Below are 18532 nucleotides of genomic sequence, written 5' to 3' on the forward strand. Positions count from 1 at the left end.
AGAAGAGGTGGATAGAAGGAGGAGAGGTTTGCTAATTAATAAAAAAACAGATCACATTTACATAAGTATTCAGACCCTTTACTCAGTACTTTGTTGAAGCACCTTTGGCAGCGATTACAGACTCGAGTCTTCTTGGGTATGACGCTACAAGCTTAGCACACCTGTATTTGGGGGAGATGGCCGGGCAGCCACCTATAGGGACAGTCTTGGTGGTTCCAAACTTCTTCCATTTAAGAATGATGGAGGACACTGTGTTCTTGGGGACCTTCAATGCTGAATACATTTTTTTAAATTTATACCCTTGTTCTGACATGCACCGTCAACAGTCGGACCTATATAGACAGGTGTGTGCCTTTCAAATCATGTCCAATCATTTGAGTTTACCACAGATGGACTCCAATCAAGCTGTAGAAACACCTGAAGGATGATCAATGGGAACAGGATGCACCTGGAGCTCTCATAGCAAAGGTCTGAATACTTTATTTTTAATACATTTTGCAAAAAATAAAATCAAAACCGTTTTTTGATTTCTCATTATGGGGGTATTGCAATATCATTATGAGGTATTGCAATATCATTATGGGGTATTGTGTGTAGATTGCTAAGGGAAAACCATTATTTAATCAATTTCAGAATAAGGCTGTAACATAACAAAATGTGGAAAAAGTCAAGGGGTCTGAATACTTTCCGAAGGCACTGTATCTCAGAGAGGAATATACAAATGCCTGTGTGAGTGTGGGAGAGAGAGTGGGAAGAGAGAGAGAGAAGAGAAGAGAGAGAGAGAGAGAAGAGAGAGAGAGAAAGAAGAGAAAGAGAGAGAGAGAAGAGAAGAGAAGAGAGGAGAGAGAAGAGAGAGAGAGAGAGAGGGGGAGAGAAATTATGGAGCAGAACAGAAGCTATGGCTTTCGAAGATGTACTATGAGCTGGTGGTGTGAGAGTGTGTGTGTGTCTCAAGTCTCTCCAGAAACTGGTCAAATCCATCTAAAACTGTGGGCTGGGAGGGGACAGGCTACTCTACTCCTCTTTAGTCAGATCTTCAAAGTTACGCAGCCTATTAGCCAATAGACAGAGTGTTTACTCTTCCTCTGGGTCATTTTAGAGGCAGTCCAGACACCATGACCCTCTCCCTCTGGGTCATTTTAGAGGCAGTCCAGACACCATGACCCTCTCCTTCTGGGTCATTTTAGAGGCAGTCCAGACACCATGACCCTCTCCTTCTGGGTCATTTTAGAGGCAGTCCAGACACCATGACCCTCTCCTTCTGGGTCATTTTAGAGGCAGTCCAGACACCATGACCCTCTCCCTCTGGGTTATTTTCAGGCTATTCACAGCCTCACCTTGCCTGCCTGCCCTGACAGGGCCACTGCACAAAAATAACCCCAAGAGGCAGGCACAGGCAGTAAGCAGGCAGTCAGTAAGCAGGCAGGCAGGCAGTAAGCAGGCAGTCAGGCAGGCAGTAAGCAGGCAGTCAGGTAGGCAGTAAGCAGGCAGTCAGGTAGGCAGTAAGCAGGCAGTCAGTAAGCAGGCAGTCAGGCAGTCAGTAGGCAGTCAGTAAGCAGGCAGTCAGTCAGGCAGTAAGCAGGCAGTCAGTCAGGCAGGCAGTAAGGCAGGCAGTAAGCAGGCAGTCAGGCAGTCAGGCAGGCAGTAAGGCACCCACGCAGCAGGACATACCGCTGGTTGAGGATAATCTGCTCATTTCCTTTGACAGCCCTGTGGGATTTAACCAGGGTAGAGCCAGAGCCAGCAGTCCTAAACTCCGACTGATCTGGGCTCAGTTTTTAATATTCCTCCCATGATTGGCTCTCTATTCCTCCTTCAGGTTAGGCTATGGGTAGTAACTGGTCCTAGATCAGTGAGTAAAGGCCAGTGGGTGGGGCCCATAGTGTTAAGGGAAAGGGAAGGGTTAAGTGCGGCACACACAACCTCACCTGACACCTGGGCAGAAGGCTGGCTCCTTGGTCACTATTATCTGACAGGAGGAGGAGGGAACATTAGGTCACTATTATCTGACTGGAGGAGGATGAGGAGGAAGAGGAACATTAGGTCACTATTATCTGACTGGAGGAAGAGGAGGAGGGAACATTAGGTCACTATTATCTGACTGGAGGAAGAGGAGGAGGGAACATTAGGGTCACTATTATCTGACTGGAGGAGGAGGAGGAGGAGGAGGGGACATTAGGTCAGTATTATCTGACTGGAGGAAGAGGAGGAGGAAGAGGGGACATTAGGTCAGTATTATCTGACTGAGGAAGAGGAGGAGGAAGAGGGGACATTAGGTCAGTATTATCTGACTGAGGAAGAGGAGGAGGAAGAGGGGACATTAGGTCAGTATTATCTGACTGGAGGAAGAGGAGGAGGAAGAGGGGACATTAGGTCAGTATTATTTGACTGGAGGAAGAGGAGGAGGGGACATTAGGTCAGTATTATTTGACTGGAGGAAGAGGAGGAGGAAGAGGGGACATTAGGTCAGTATTATCTGACTGGAGGAAGAGGAGGAAGAGGGGACATTAGGTCAGTATTATCTGACTGGAGGAAGAGGAGGAGGAAGAGGAGGAGGAAGAGGGGACATTAGATCAGTATTATCAAACATTTCCCACATCAGTGAGTCACCGGCTGCCGTTTCCTCCAGGACTACACCGAATAATGATGTCATATACTGGTGTACACACACACACACACACACACACTATAGGCAGGGCTAACCTATATGATGTAAACACAGCACCTCCTTTAAAAACAGTGTTGTGGTCGGGCTAGGGAAGGATGAGGGTAGGGAAGGATGAGGGTAGGGCTAGGGAAGGATGAGGGTAGGGTAGGGCTAGGGAAGGATGAGGGTAGGGAAGGATGAGGGTAGGGAAGGATGAGGGTAGGGCTAGGGAAGGATGAGGGTAGGGTAGGGCTAGGGAAGGATGAGGGTAGACTCACTAGTTACCAGTAGACTAGGGCTGCATTCCAAACACTTAAAAATCACACACCCTCTCCCCCTCAACCCTCAAATGAAGTGGACACTTCTAATGACGTCTGACGCAGTTGACACTGGCAGGGCAAGGGGAGAGGTGAGAATGAATTCATTTTAAAATGGGCCGGTCTTGGCTGGAAATGTGTCACTCGCTTGTCCCACACTTGTGTTGTTTTCAGTCGTCATGGAACCAGCGGTGGAGGTTGTGTGTGATTTATATGCGACACAGTCAATTATGATTGTATTTCATATCTTGGGACTCGAAGACAACGCATCCGCAGGCATCGAATGTTAGCCATCCGACTATATCCGGTCAAATCAAAAATGACAATGTCTTAGTGTGATATCAGGGAAAGTTGTGCGCAAGCTAACGTTTCCAAAAGCCAAACCAAACAAAAAAACATAATTTTATGACACGCGTTTGAGCCGTCATGTTCATTAATAGCACAATTTCTAACTTATTTACATTTGTTGTTTTTTTACTTTCACTTGTATGTTGACTTCTCAATACTAACATTGTTTTTAAGTTTTGGCTGACTTTTCTTAGCAGATATACAATCGTCGCGAATTGAATTATGGGTCGTTTCAGGTGTCGAGGTCAACATAATTGTACACTCGCAAACTCAACTCCAAAAACGAGGACTGAGGGGTTTACGTTGCCAACTTCCCTTGTTCGGCTAACCATTTGGACCGACGACAAAGATTGTTGTCGCAGGAATTACCCCCAAGGGCACAAGGCGAGGGTAAGTGGAGGACGGTGTGTCTCTAATGAGTTTGAAACACAGCCAAGATCTCAGAACTTGAGGGAAGGCCAAGGGTGGTAATATAATCTACAGGGTACAACGACTTTATGGCACTTAGGCAAGTCAGTTCAATTATTATACAACGACTGGCCTAGGAACAGTGGGCCTTGTTCAGGGGCAGAACGACAGATTTTTGTCAGCTCGGGGATTCGATCTAGCAACCTTTCGGTTACTGGCTCAACCCTCTAACCACTAGGCTACCAGCCACCCCTTGGGTTGCGCTCAATTGAGAATTTTGAAATTTACTCCCAACATAAGTTGAAATTTAAATTGAATTGGCCACCCCAACAGGATGTAGAATGTTTTTATTTGATTGACAGGAAGTAAAATTTAATTGCACTGCAATTCCACTCAGTCATAGAGCATGAGTTTCCTTGAATCTGACAGGAAACACTTCCAGAGATCAATGTTCATATAGGCTTACGCTTTTAAACTTAATGTTTATAATAGGCAATTATATTTCCACCAACCATTTTGTTTGTTTGTTTGGCTTCTTTTTGAAGGATTTATGGTCAACTTAGTCCGCGTGGCTCAGTTGGTAGACGCCAGGGTTGTGGGTTCGATTCCCATGAGGGGACCAGTATGAAAAAGTATGCCCTTACTCACATGTAAATCTCTGGGTAAGTGTGTCTGCTAAATGACACATTTAAATTTGAGGGTTAGACTAATGCATTCTGGGAAATGTAGTACTTTCCCCATATTAAAACAGAATTTAAGTGATTAATGTTTGATGTACAAGATGAAGCAATTCTGTATCCTGTTAACTGCTTCAATTAAAAAACAAACTGTATGCTCTGGTTTCCTGCTGTTGAACGTCTCTCCCCCTCTCTCGTCTCTCTCTCTCAGGTGAGCCGCGTGTGTATGTCTCCTCAACATGAATCAGATAAGGTCCCGGCTGTGCACGTGACACCATCATCATCACCTCCTAGCCCGGCTTTTTGAGTGTTTCCAACCTATAGGATGGCCACCTGTAGAGAGTCCATGTCTGACAGTAGAACCACAGTTCTCATCTGGTGAACCTATAGCATGGCCACCTGTAGAGAGTCCATGTCTGACAGTAGAACCACAGTTCTCATCTGGTGAACCTATAGCATGGCCACCTGTAGAGAGTCCATGTCTGACAGTAGAACCACAGTTCTCATCTGGTGAACCTATAGGATGGCCACCTGTAGAGAGTCCATGTCTGACAGTAGAACCACAGTTCTCATCTGGTGAACCTATAGCATGGCCACCTGTAGAGAGTCCATGTCTGACAGTAGAACCACAGTTCTCATCTGGTGAACCTATAGCATGGCCACCTGTAGAGAGTCCATGTCTGACAGTAGAACCACAGTTCTCATCTGGTGAACCTATAGCATGGCCACCCGTAGAGAGTCCATGTCTGACAGTAGAACCACAGTTCTCATCTGGTGAACCTATAGCATGGCCACCCGTAGAGAGTCCATGTCTGACAGTAGAACCACAGTTCTCATCTGGTGAACCTATAGCATGGCCACCTGTAGAGAGTCCATGTCTGACAGTAGAACCACAGTTCTCATCTGGTGAACCTATAGCATGGCCACCTGTAGAGAGTCCATGTCTGACAGTAGAACCACAGTTCTCATCTGGTGAACCTATAGCATGGCCACCTGTAGAGAGTCCATGTCTGACAGTAGAACCACAGTTCTCATCTGGTGAACCTATAGCATGGCCACCCGTAGAGAGTCCATGTCTGACAGTAGAACCACAGTTCTCATCTGGTGAACCTATAGCATGGCCACCTGTAGAGAGTCCATGTCTGACAGTAGAACCACAGTTCTCATCTGGTGAACCTATAGGATGGCCACCTGTAGAGAGTCCATGTCTGACAGTAGAACCACAGTTCTCATCTGGTGAACCTATAGCATGGCCACCCGTAGAGAGTCCATGTCTGACAGTAGAACCACAGTTCTCATCTGGTGAACCTATAGCATGGCCACCCGTAGAGAGTCCATGTCTGACAGTAGAACCACAGTTCTCATCTGGTGAACCTATAGCATGGCCACCTGTAGAGAGTCCATGTCTGACAGTAGAACCACAGTGATGATCTTTTGACTGGGTGCATAGAACACGTTTCATTGAGGACAGTGTTTTGTTGAGAGGCTCTCAGAGACAGCTAGTCGTAATTCCAAGCCTTTGGTATGTTTCTCTTCACACTGTGGCAACTGTTCAGCATCGGGCCAAGGGGAGGCGGGGCGGGCCGGGCCAAGGGGAGGCGGGGTGGGCCAAGGGGAGGCGGGGCGGGCCAAGGGGAGGCCGGGCGGGCCAAGGGGAGGCGGGGCGAGGCGGGCCAAGGGGAGGCGGGGCGAGGCGGGCCAAGGGGAGGCGGGGCGGGCCAAGGGGAGACCGGGCGGGCCAAGGGGAGACCGGGCGGGCCAAGGGGAAGCCGGGCGGGCCAAGGGGAGGCCGGGCGGGCGGGCCAAGGGGAGGCCGGGCGGGCGGGCCAAGGGGAGGCCGGGCGGGCCAAGGGGAGGCGGGGCCGGCCAAGGGGAGGCGGGGCGGGGCGGGCCGAGGGGAGGCGGGGCGGGCCGAGGGGAGGCGGGGCGGGCCGAGGGGAGACCGGGCGGGCCAAGGGGAGGCCGGGCGGGCGGGCCAAGGGGAGGCCGGGCGGGCGGGCCAAGGGGAGGCCGGGCGGGCGGGCCAAGGGGAGGCCGGGCGGGCGGGCCAAGGGGAGGCCGGGCGGGCGGGCCAAGGGGAGGCCGGGCGGGCGGGCCAAGGGGAGGCCGGGCGGGCGGGCCAAGGGGAGGCCGGGCGGGCGGGCCAAGGGGAGGCGGGGCCGGCCATGGGGGAGGCGGGGCCGGCCATGGGGAGGCGGGGCCGGCCATGGGGAGGCGGGGCCAAGGGGAGGCGGGGCCAAGGGGAGGCCAGGTGCATTAGAAACACTTGGCATGTCTGTGCCACATTACTTACAGCCTGCAGCAATTCATTTACACGGACAGTAACAGGTGTGTATCGTTAATCATGCCACAAAGGGGCCTCAAGGTGTTTTCCTGTGATAAGGGCTCAGAGTAGTGGAGTGGGCTGCTAATCACAGATGGCAGTGACTGTCTGAGGTAATAGTGACCATGGAAAAACCGCCTCAGTATAACGACTGGTCCGGGCTATATGAACCATGAGCCCAGAACCGCGGGGGCCACCGAGTAGGAGCAGCGATCTGAAACACTGCATCTCAGTGCTAGAGGCGTCACTACAGACACCCTGGTTCGAATCCAGGCTGTATCCCAACCGGGCCGTGATTGAGAGTCCCATAGGGCGGCGCTCAATTGGCCCAGCGTCGTCCGGGTTTGGCCGGGGTAGGCCGTCATTGTAAATAAGAATTTGTTCTTAACTGACTTGCCTAGTTAAATAAAGGTTACACACACACACACACACACACACACACACACACACACAAAACCTATGAGAGTTGTATTAACACAGCAGGCTATAACCAGGTAATTAATTGTATTGCCACTAATAGAGCTTGATTGAGTTGATTATCTTTCAAATGGCCTCTCAGTTTCATAATGGAGACAGAACAGCCCAGCCCAGACTGTAGACAGAACAGCCCAGACTGTAGACAGAACAGCCCAGCCCAGACTGTAGACAGAACAGCCCAGCCCAGACTGTAGACAGAACAGCCCAGCCCAGACTGTAGACAGAACAGCCCAGCCCAGACTGTAGACAGAACAGCCCAGCCCAGACTGTAGACAGAACAGCCCAGACTGTAGACAGAACAGCCCAGACTGTAGACAGAACAGCCCAGCCCAGACTGTAGACAGAACAGCCCAGCCCAGACTGTAGACAGAACAGCCCAGCCCAGACTGTAGACAGAACAGCCCAGCCCAGACTGTAGACAGAACAGCCCAGCCCAGACTGTAGACAGAACAGCCCAGCCCAGACTGTAGACAGAACAGCGTAGCCCAGACTGTAGACAGAGGCTTTACGTGAGAAATGGTACTCTAGTTATGACCAGAGAGCCCTGTGGGCCATGGTGTGGCCAACAGTAGTACACTACACAGGAAACATTAGGGATGCAGAGAGACTGCCAGGCAGCTAGCATGGTGGGCCCTGGTGGGCCCTGGCCTAAATAGTGAGCGGATGATTGACTCTCCCTTTCATTACGTTCAGCTGTCCTACAACCAAGATCTTCCTCCTTGTGTACAGCCAATGGTAGCAAGGTTAAAGGATACAGGAGCTACAAGCTCAGAGGGTAAACATAGCTGCTGATAACTCTCTCTGTAACTCAACATGTTGGCAGAGACCTCTGAAGCTAAAACATCCAATTAACTAGCCAACTGTTCAGGTGCCAACCAGCCAAAGTGTGTGTCTCTAGAATGTCAGCCTACTCCGTGTATCGTGCACTACCCATAGGGCCCTCGCCAAATGTAGTGCACTACCCATAGGGCCCTCGCCAAATGTAGTGCACTACCCATAGGGCCCTCGCCAAATGTAGTGCACTACCCATAGGGCCCTCGCCAAATGTAGTGCACTACCCATAGGGCCCTCGCCAAATGTAGTGCACTACCCATAGGGCCCTCGCCAAATGTAGTGCACTACCCATAGGGCCCTCGCCAAATGTAGTGCACTACCCATAGGGCCCTCGCTAAAAGAAGTGCACGGAACAGAATAAGGTGCCATCTGGGACGATGTGTGTGCGTGCGGCGCTCTGCTGGTGGCGTGCGGCGCCCTGCGGTGGCGTGCGGCGCTCTGCTGGAGGCGTGCGACGCTCTGCGGCGCTCTGCAGGTGGTGTGCGGCGCTCTGCAGGTGGTGTGCGGCGCCCTGCTGGTGGCGTGCGGCGCCCTGCGGTGGCGTGCGGCGCTCTGCTGGAGGCGTGCGACGCTCTGCGGCGCTCTGCAGGTGGTGTGCGGCGCTCTGCAGGTGGTGTGCGGCGCTCTTCTGTAATGCTTCTATGCTGATTTACTAAACCCGCAGTGGGCCCCTGTCCACATGTGGAAGCAGCTTCGGGTCAGTCAAATGGTTATATGACATATGTGTTTTGTTACACAAGCCACGAAAACAAGAATAAAAGAGAAATTAAATGTAGAGAAAGAGATACCGACAGAGAGAGAAAGATAGAGACATACAGAGAGATGGCGAGAGAGAGAGCAAGGGGAGAGAGAGAGAGCAAGGGGAGAGTGAGAGACACAGAGAGAGAGAGAGAGAGAGCAAGGGGAGAGTGAGAGACACAGACAGAGAGAGAGAGAGCAAGGGGAGAGTGAGAGACACAGAGAGAGAGAGCAAGGGGAGAGTGAGAGACACAGAGAGAGAGAGAGAGAGAGAGAGCAAGGGGAGAGTGAGAGACACAGAGAGAGAGAGAGAGAGAGAGAGCAAGGGGAGAGAGAGAGAGAGCAAGGGGGAGAGAGAGAGAGAGAGAGAGAGAGCAAGGGGAGGGAGAGAGAGAGAGAGAGAGAGAGAGAGAGCAAGGGGAGAGTGAGAGACACAGAGAGAGAGAGAGAGAGAGCAAGGGGAGGGAGAGAGAGAGAGAGAGCAAGGGGAGAGTGAGAGACAGAGAGAGAGAGAGAGAGAGCAAGGGGAGAGTGAGAGGAGAGAGTGAGTGAAAGAGAAAATGGAAGTAAAGTTAACAGTAGAGTGTGTCATCATAGGACATTAACATCTCCCAGTCAAATGGTCTGAAAAAACATCATGCTAACTTTAAGTATCCCTTCTGTTCAGACCCTAGCTGAGAAGCTAACCAGTAGCCACAAAGCTAACCAGTAGCCACAAAGCTAACCAGGAGCCACAAAGCTAACCAGGAGCCACAAAGCTAACCCGGAGCCACAAAGCTAACCAGGAGCAACAAATCTAACCAGTAGCCACAAAGCTAACCAGTAACCACAAACATACATCTGTGATCTTTAAAACAGTTTCCTAAGGAGACGAGGAGGACATGGAGGGAGGGAGGATTTGTCTCAGTTAGCATTGAAATGAATACAGTAACTAAAATGGTCATCTCCACATCTTGCCTGAAGCAGAAATACTGTCAATAGCACAAGTCTTAGGCCAACACACAATGAACTTGTTGACACTAGCTAGGTCTTGTTGCTACCTCAAACAAAAAAGGTTGGCCATATTTGCATCCGGGCTGTGACCTGCCTAATAACAAAGCATACATTTGATTTATGATATCCTCTATAGTCACAAGCCTGTCTTCAATGGTGACAGAATGAAGAACCTCCCTTGAGGCTGTGCGCGTCATTTATTTGACCTTTTTGTTTAAAAAAGGAAAGTCAGTTTAAGAACAAATTCTTATTTTCAATGACAGCCTAGGAACAGCGGGTTAACTGCCTTGTTGTTGTTCCTGTTCCCACCATTGTTCCTGTTCCCAAGAAAGCTAAGGTAACTGAGCTAAACGACTACCGCCCCGTAGCACTCACATCCGTCATCATGAAGTGCTTTGAGAGACTAGTCAAGGACCATATCACCTCCACCCTACCTGACACCCTTGACCCACTCCAATTTGCTTACCGCCCAAATAGGTCCACAGACGATGCAATCTCAACCACACTGCACACTGCCCTAACCCATCTGGACAAGAGGAATACCTATGTGAGAATGCTGTTCATCGACTACAGCTCGGCATTCAACACCATAGTACCCTCCAAGCTCGTCATCAAGCTCGAGACCCTGGGTCTCGACCCCGCCCTGTGCAACTGGGTACTGGACTTCCTGACGGGCCGCCCCCAGGTGGTGAGGGTAGGCAACAACATCTCCTCCCCGCTGATCCTCAACACTGGGGCCCCACAAGGGTGCGTTCTGAGCCCCCTCCTGTACTCCCTGTTCACCCACGACTGCGTGGCCATGCACGCCTCCAACTCAATCATCAAGTTTGCGGACGACACAACAGTGGTAGGCTTGATTACCAACAACGACGAGACGGCCTACAGGGAGGAGGTGAGGGCCCTCGGAGTGTGGTGTCAGGAAAATAACCTCACACTCAACGTCAACAAAACTAAGGAGATGATTGTGGACTTCAGGAAACAGCAGAGGGAACACCCCCATCCACATCGATGGAACAGTAGTGGAGAGGGTAGCAAGTTTTAAGTTCCTCGGCATACACATCACAGACAAACTGAATTGGTCCACTCACACAGACAGCATCGTGAGGAAGGCGCAGCAGCGCCTCTTCAACCTCAGGAGGCTGAAGAAATTCGGCTTGTCACCAAAAGCACTCACAAACTTCTACAGATGCACAATCGAGAGCATCCTGGCGGGCTGTATCACCGCCTGGTATGGCAACTGCACCGCCCTCAACCGTAAGGCTCTCCAGAGGGTAGTGAGGTCTGCACAACGCATCACCGGGGGCAAACTACCTGCCCTCCAGGACACCTACACCACCCGATGCTACAGGAAGGCCATAAAGATCATCAAGGACATCAACCACCCGAGCCACTGCCTGTTCACCCCGCTGTCATCCAGAAGGCGAGGTCAGTACAGGTGCATCAAAGCTGGGACCGAGAGACTGAAAAACAGCTTCTATCTCAAGGCCATCAGACTGTTAAACAGCCACCACTAACATTGAGTGGCTACTGCCAACACACTGTCAATGACACTGACTCTACTCCAGCCACTTTAATCATGGGAATTGATGGGAAATTATGTAAATATATCACTAGCCACTTTAAACAATGCTACCTTATATAATGTTACTTACCCTACATTGTTCATTTCATATGCATACGTTGATACTGTACTCTATATCATCGACTGCATCCTTATGTAATACATGTATCACTAGCCACTTTAACTATGCCACTTGGTTTACATACTTATCTCATATGTATATACTGTACTCGATATCATCTACTGTATCTTGCCTATGCTGCTCTGTACCATCACTCATTCATATATCCTTATGTACATATTCTTTATCCCCTTACACTGTGTATAAGACAGTAGTTTTTTTTTGGAATTGTTAGTTAGATTACTTGCTCGTTATTACTGCATTGTCGGAACTAGAAGCACAAGCATTTCGCTACACTCGCATTAACATCTGCTAACCATGTGTATGTGACAAATAAAATTTGATTTGATTTGATTTGTTCAGGGAGGAATGACAGATTTTTACCTTGTCGGCTCGGGATTTGGTCTTGCAACCTTTCGGTTACTAGGCTACCCGCCTCCAACCACGAGGCTACCCGCCTCCAACCACGAGGCTACCCGCCTCCAACCACGAGGCTACCCGCCTCTAACCACGAGGCTACCCGCCTCTAACCACGAGGCTACCTGCCGCCCCAGATGGTCAGAATGTTTTTGCGTTCTAGAAATCGTGGGAGAGGAAGGCAAATCCAGACACATGAGGCTACACGTGACGCAAAAATTGAGAGGCAGCTTATTTCTATTATATAAGTGGATTGATGAGATACATTGTTGTACCCATGTTGTGGAATCAGGGCTGATGTTCGCCTGCCTGTCTAGTGGCTAACTATCCACATCGCTTTGGCCAACTGGCGTTTCTTTCCCACCACGAGTCTTGATTTACCTACCTCTACCCACGATTCCTAGAATGCAAAACACATTCTGACCATTCTGATTGGTCCTAGAAACCGATCGGTCGGGTCAGAGCCCCGGGCCTACACGATGAAATAATCAACTTTGATTGGTTAGGAGGTCGATCCAAATCGCTGAGGAATTAGTTTTGTACAACGCCTCTAATTTTGAAGTCACACAAACGAATTCTAGGATGGCAGTTTGAAAACCGAATGTATGTCGAGATCTCGATAAGAGTCATCGGGAAATTGACGTAGCAGGTTATGGGGAATTGACGTAGCAGGTTATGGGGAATTGACGTAGCAGGTTATGGGGAATTGACGTAGCAGGTTATGGGGAATTGACGTAGCAGGTTATGGGGAATTGACGTAGCAGGTTATGGGGAATTGACGTAGCAGGTTATGGGGAATTAACGTAGCAGGTTATGGGGAATTGACGTAGCAGGTTATGGGGAATTAACGTAGCAGGTTATGGGGAATTAACGTAGCAGGTTATGGGGAATTGACGTAGCAGGTTATGGGGAATTAACGTAGCAGGTTATGGGGAATTAACATTACAGGTTATGGGGAATTGACGTAGCAGGTTATGGGGAATTAACGTAGCAGGTTATGGGGAATTGACGTAGCAGGTTATGGGGAATTAACATTACAGGTTATGGGAATGAGGTTAAGTTTACGAAAAGGGTTCAGGTTCTGTTACAGTCAATGCTACAGGGCTCCCAAGTGGCACAGAGGTCAAAGGCACTGCATCCCAGTTCAAGAGGCGTTACTGCAGTTCATCTTTATTTAACTAGTCAGTTAAGAACAAATTCCGGCCAAACCTGGACGACGCTGGGCCACACGTTGCTTGTGGTTTCCTTGGAACCAATGAATGTCACATGGTTCTAGCTATAAAATACGTAAAATAATAAATTTGACATGTGACAAACATCGACGACAACCAGCTAGTTTACTATGTCACCGGTCAGATTTAATTTTTAAAAAAAATACAGATTTGTTCAACTCTCCGGGGTCCTTGGTTAGGTGGCTATACTCAAATAGAATAATGTTTAGTTCTCTAGCTAACGTCATCTGTAAAAAAAATAAAAATAGAATAGGTGGTTTGCTAATGCATCGTGGCCTGGTTTTTAAATCCAACTAAATTACCAGCAACCTCCCAGAAAATAGGACTGAAACGGTAAAGCGGATAATGTCTTGCTACCGCATCAAAAGAACACAGCATCTATATAGATTTAGCAGCTTCTAGTTAGCATGCTATCTTCAGACACTATTCATAGCTAACTGTTAACTAGCATGGCCATGGGATACGAAATGTGCTATCAAATGCAGTTCTTACCGTATATTTGTGCACCGCTGATGTCCGATTTGTGGTATTGAAAAGGTTGCTAACTATAATACTTGCATCCCAAAGCAGCAGTTCATGCTAGTTTGTTTGGCTTTGACAATCATTAAAAAAAAAAAAAACATGTCGTCAAAACTAGCAAGCTAAACTAGAAACACCACTGTCTGCCTGTCTATCTCATATAGATCTATAAAAGAACTAGAAGGACTCTTGTCATAAACTCTCTACGTTCCTAGAATGGATTAGGATGAAATTGGCAGCCATCTTGGTCAGGGAGAAATCCAAACCAGCCTAATTGGAATGAATGGCATGTAAAAGTAGAGGCATAATCCAGAGTTTTACTTATGCAGGTAAGTAAAAGTAAGGGATGTGATATATTGCGTAATATAATTGTCAACCTAAAATATTGTCATATATATTGTCATAAATATAGTTTATACAGGGTTTTATACCAACTTTCAGAATAAATATCCTAAAGTATATATAAACAGACCATACATTTTCATGGAAAGCTGTGAGTGATATTATTATGATACAATATATATCAACAACTTGTTGTATTAATAACTTGTAGAAGTCCTGTCATCAAATGATTTCAGCCCGGTGTATGGCTGTGGACTGAATGCATTGTTTGAATGGAGTATTGGCAGTTAATTTGAAACATGTATGGAATCATTCCTCTAAAGCTGTCTGGCTAACAAACATACAGTGCAGGTACCTTCTTCGAATTCATTATTTTACACAATATCTTATCACAGGACTGGCATGTCATGGTTGACCAACTCCCTGACCAAAATGGCTGACAATAATATCTTTAAAGAAGGTTCCAGGCCATTCTAGTAGTATAAAGCTTATAGCCAATCCCTCCGACGTCTCGCTCTCGATGGTTTGCAGTAAACTGACGTGCGCGCACCCTGGTGTTAAAAAGTAGGCGGTACGAGGGAATCCGTTCAGAGTGACGTAATCGCGCGGGGGGGGGGTGTTCCTCTTTCCCTAAACCCATGTACAAGAGATTTCTTCCAAAACCTTTCTAGAACATACCTGGCCTACCCTTCTACATTTCTACTCACTAGAAGTAAATTATTACAAGTCTTGGACATGTTTTCGGATTAGATTTAGATTTTGGAACAATGTATCGATGGGTCTAACCTCCTGACAATGTTTGAGAAGTTATCTTATTTACCAAATCCTTCATGTTTAAACTTGTGGTTTTTGAAGTTAAGATCTTTTTTTTTTATTACACTCATATAGCAATACAAACTGAAATCCACTAGCATACAACATATGAATGCATAAGAGCAACAACATTTAAAAAAAAATACTAATGTCCTGCGGTCTTAAAGTGACTCATTAATCAATTAACATAAATATGAGATTGGTGACCTCATGTACAGATATATAGATTTTTTTCTTCTTCTGTCAAACAGGTAGGCCTACCTCGTTTCTAAAACAGGAAGAAATAGGCTCCAACACAAAGCCCTCTTGTTAGTAAAGTCTAATTCAAATGAATACGGTTCAAATTAATTAGGCAATGCCTACTCGAATTTGCCTACTTTCAGCACCATGAGCTGTCCATTTCCGACTGATTGTGCCGCAGCTGCTGCTTGAAGTTTCAGCACCATGTAAATGACTCGTATCACGGTTATTGCGAGGTCAATAACTCTGATAAATATATAAATGGGCAAGAAACAAATTGTTTTATACAATATTATAGTAGTAGCAAGCTATTAAAGTTGACCTCCGTTCCTCATCTTCGTGCCCTCCTTCTCGAACTGAAAAAGAAAAGGAGAGCCGTACACGCTGGGAGCTCAGACGCAGACATTTACGAGTAACAAAAAAATCACAAGAATGGCTTCAGATCCAAGTCTAGGTTAAGACCGACTGGAGAAATAGTCTTTAAATTAAAGATCCAGGGATCCTCTCGTTTTAACAATAAATTGTCGGTCACCACCTCTCCTACGGAGGGTGACACGTTCGATTCCGATATAACGTTGGGACGAAATCAAGTGGTTCGCTTCCAAAAAGTGATCCGCAGCTGGGTATGTCGGGTTTTTGCACCTAATGGTGATAAGATGCTCCGAGATTCGTACTTTTAATTCACGCTTTGTTTTACCCACATTTTTACCACAAGGACAAGTTATAAGATAAATAACTGCCTTAGTGGAGCAGGTAATAACACCTTGGATTGGGATCCGTTTCCCTGTTAGAACGATCTACATTTATAGGCGCCATTGCATTGAGCACAGCCGTTACACTTGTCGTTTCCATCCAGTAGAGGCGCACATATACGTTGTACGGGGATATTTTGGGGTGGTAAATCAGAGTTTACCAATTGATCTCTTAGATTTCTGCCCCGCCAGAATACAACCAAGGGAGGGTCAGAAAACACATTACCGAACGTGCCAATGTGTGTGAACGATTCCCTTAATTTGTTCAGAACACTTTGAATAGCGAGTAGTTTGAACGCAAGAATGCTTCTTTTTGCGAGACTGCCCCTGAAAGAGATGTCTCGATTTGTTTTGAATTTTGTCAATGTCAGTATTGATCTGACCATATTTTGTACCCCCTCTCCTTGGATTTTCTTTGCGTCTCAAACATATTTCTGTCAAAATCGGATTGTTTTTTTCGCAAAGATCAGGGGAAGGGTACCAAAAGACTTCTGTAGCATTGAAGGTCCCCAAGAACACAGTAGCCTCCATCATTCTTAAATGGTAGAAGTTTGGAACCACCAAGACACTTCATAAAGCTGGCTGCCCGGCCAAACTGACCAATCCAGGTGAAGGGCCTTGGTCAGGGAGGTGACCAAGAACCCGATGGTTACTCCCCAGATCTGTGCCTCGACACAACCCTGTCTCGGAGCTCTACGGACAATTCCTTCAACCGCATGGCTTGGTTTTTGACATGCACTGTAAACTGTTGGACCTTATATAGACAAGTGTTTGCCTTTCCAAATCATGTCCAATCAATTGAATTTACCACAGATGGACTCCAATGAAGTTGTAGAAATATTTAAAGGATGATCAATGGAAACAGGATGCACCTGAGCTCAATTTCTGTTTGGGTACAGCCCAGTGTTTTAGTATACGTGTTTGTTTTTGGTGTATAAAAATAAAAATAAACTATCGTGTATTCCTGCGCCTGTCTCCAAAATCCTTTATACCAGCGTGACACTGGATTAGAAGATCTCATGTGTCTGACACGTCCCCCTTTCTCTTTGTTACTGCAGTACAGCACCACACAACCGCTAGTCTGGAGGGAGTGGTGCCTGAACAAAATGTTCTGCATTTCTCTAATGCATCTTATTAATACATTTTAAAAAGCTGCCAATGAATCAATAGCATCTGTATTCAATGCATTGACTTCTAGATAAAGATGTAAAAGAATGAAAATAATCAATGCCTTTTGTTTCTTATTGAAAAGCAATACACAATTGATGACAATTATTTATTTACCCATTGTCCATTTTGTATTGAAAAAAGCTTTATTTAAAAAATAATACATTTACAACAGCTATACTGATTAGGGGGTTCAGCTTGTTTTCTGAGTGAGATAATGTGTGTGAATATATACACATTTTATATATATACACAAACAGTAATTGCTTGACGTTTTAAACTCTCTTTTGATATAATCCATACATTTCCCATTATACCAAATGTGTAATTAATATATAGAAGACAATACACATGGTGTGGATCATTGTGATGTGACCAAATGCTAATAACTGTGAGAGATTATTTATTTAAGGGATGGTTTACAGTATTACCGAGAGCCGGTTTCACAGACAGACATCTGTTTTTAACTCTGGGAGAGAGGGAGAGAGGGAGAGAGGGAGAGAGGGAGGAGAGAGGGAAAGAGGGAGGGAGGGAAAGAGGGAAAAGAGGGAGGGAGGGAGAGAGGGAGAGAGGGGAGAGGGAAAGGGAGGGAGAGGGAAAGAGGGAGGGAGGGAAAGAGGGAAAGAGGGAGAGAGGGAGAGAGGGAGGAGAGAGGGAGGGAGGAGGGAGAGGGAAAGAGGGAGGGAGGGAGAGGGAAAGAGGGAGAGAGGGAGGAGAGAGGGAGGGAGGAGGGAGAGGGAAAGAGGGAGGGAGGGAGGGGAAAGAGGGAGGGAGGGAGAGGGAAAGAGGGAGGGAGGGAGGGAAAGAGGGAGAGGGAAAGAGGGAAAGAGGGAAAGAGGGAGAGAGGGAAAGAGGGAAAGAGGGAAAGAGGGAGAGAGAGGGAGGGAGGGAGAGAGGGAAAGAGGGAAAGAGGGAGGAGGGAGGGAGAGGGAAAGAAGGAGGGAGGGAGGAGGGAGGGAGAGAGGGAAAGAGGGAGGGAGGGAGCTAGGGTCAAAGGTGAATGTATCTAAAACAGAAAGACAATGATTAAACACGTTTTTTTTCTTCTAAAAGTAGTTGGAACTGTCTTCCTTGAAAGCGACATACAGTGTATTCAGAAAGTATACAGACAGACCCTTCCCTTTTCTTTTTCACACACATTTTGTTTAACAATCCACATTTTATTTTACGTTATTCTAAAATGGATTAAATTAAATGTTTTCCTCAGGGCTAAATCTACATACAGTACCCCATAACAAAAAAAAAAATCAAAAACAAGTTATTTTTTTATAATACATTTTTGTAAGATTAAAAATAAATATATTTAAATTAACTACTGTATATAACCCACCTCCAGTGATCGGACATCGTGTGTGTTTATATTGATCTTTTAAAACAGTTGGAAACAATGTTGTGGAACGTTCAGGTAAAAATACACACTACATTGACAAAAGTATGTGGACACCTGCTCGTCGAACTTCTCATTGCAAAATCATAGACATTAATATGGAGTTGGTTCCCCTTTTCCTGCTATAACAGCCTCCTCTCTTCTGGGAAGGCTTTCCACTAGATGTTGGAACATTGCTGCTATAACAGCCTCCACTCTTCTGGGAAGGCTTTCCACTAG

The 18532-nt window shown here is 47.0% G+C and overlaps 1 protein-coding gene across 1 annotated transcript in view; it reads left to right on the forward strand.

Annotated features, from left to right (window-relative positions):
- Positions 1–16839, forward strand: part of LOC121839702 (paraneoplastic antigen Ma6E-like) — a 43970-nt gene extending 27131 nt beyond the window's left edge. The window contains exons 2-3 of the mRNA XM_042299952.1: positions 5954–6648; positions 16818–16839. Coding sequence (XP_042155886.1) covers positions 5954–6648; positions 16818–16839 — 717 coding nt within the window. The remainder of the gene's footprint in view (positions 1–5953; positions 6649–16817) is intronic.
- The last annotated feature ends 1693 nt before the right edge of the window (positions 16840–18532 follow it).

The sequence above is a fragment of the Oncorhynchus tshawytscha genome, linkage group LG16 (assembly GCF_018296145.1).
Source record: "Oncorhynchus tshawytscha isolate Ot180627B linkage group LG16, Otsh_v2.0, whole genome shotgun sequence".
NCBI classification, from domain to species: domain Eukaryota; kingdom Metazoa; phylum Chordata; class Actinopteri; order Salmoniformes; family Salmonidae; genus Oncorhynchus; species Oncorhynchus tshawytscha.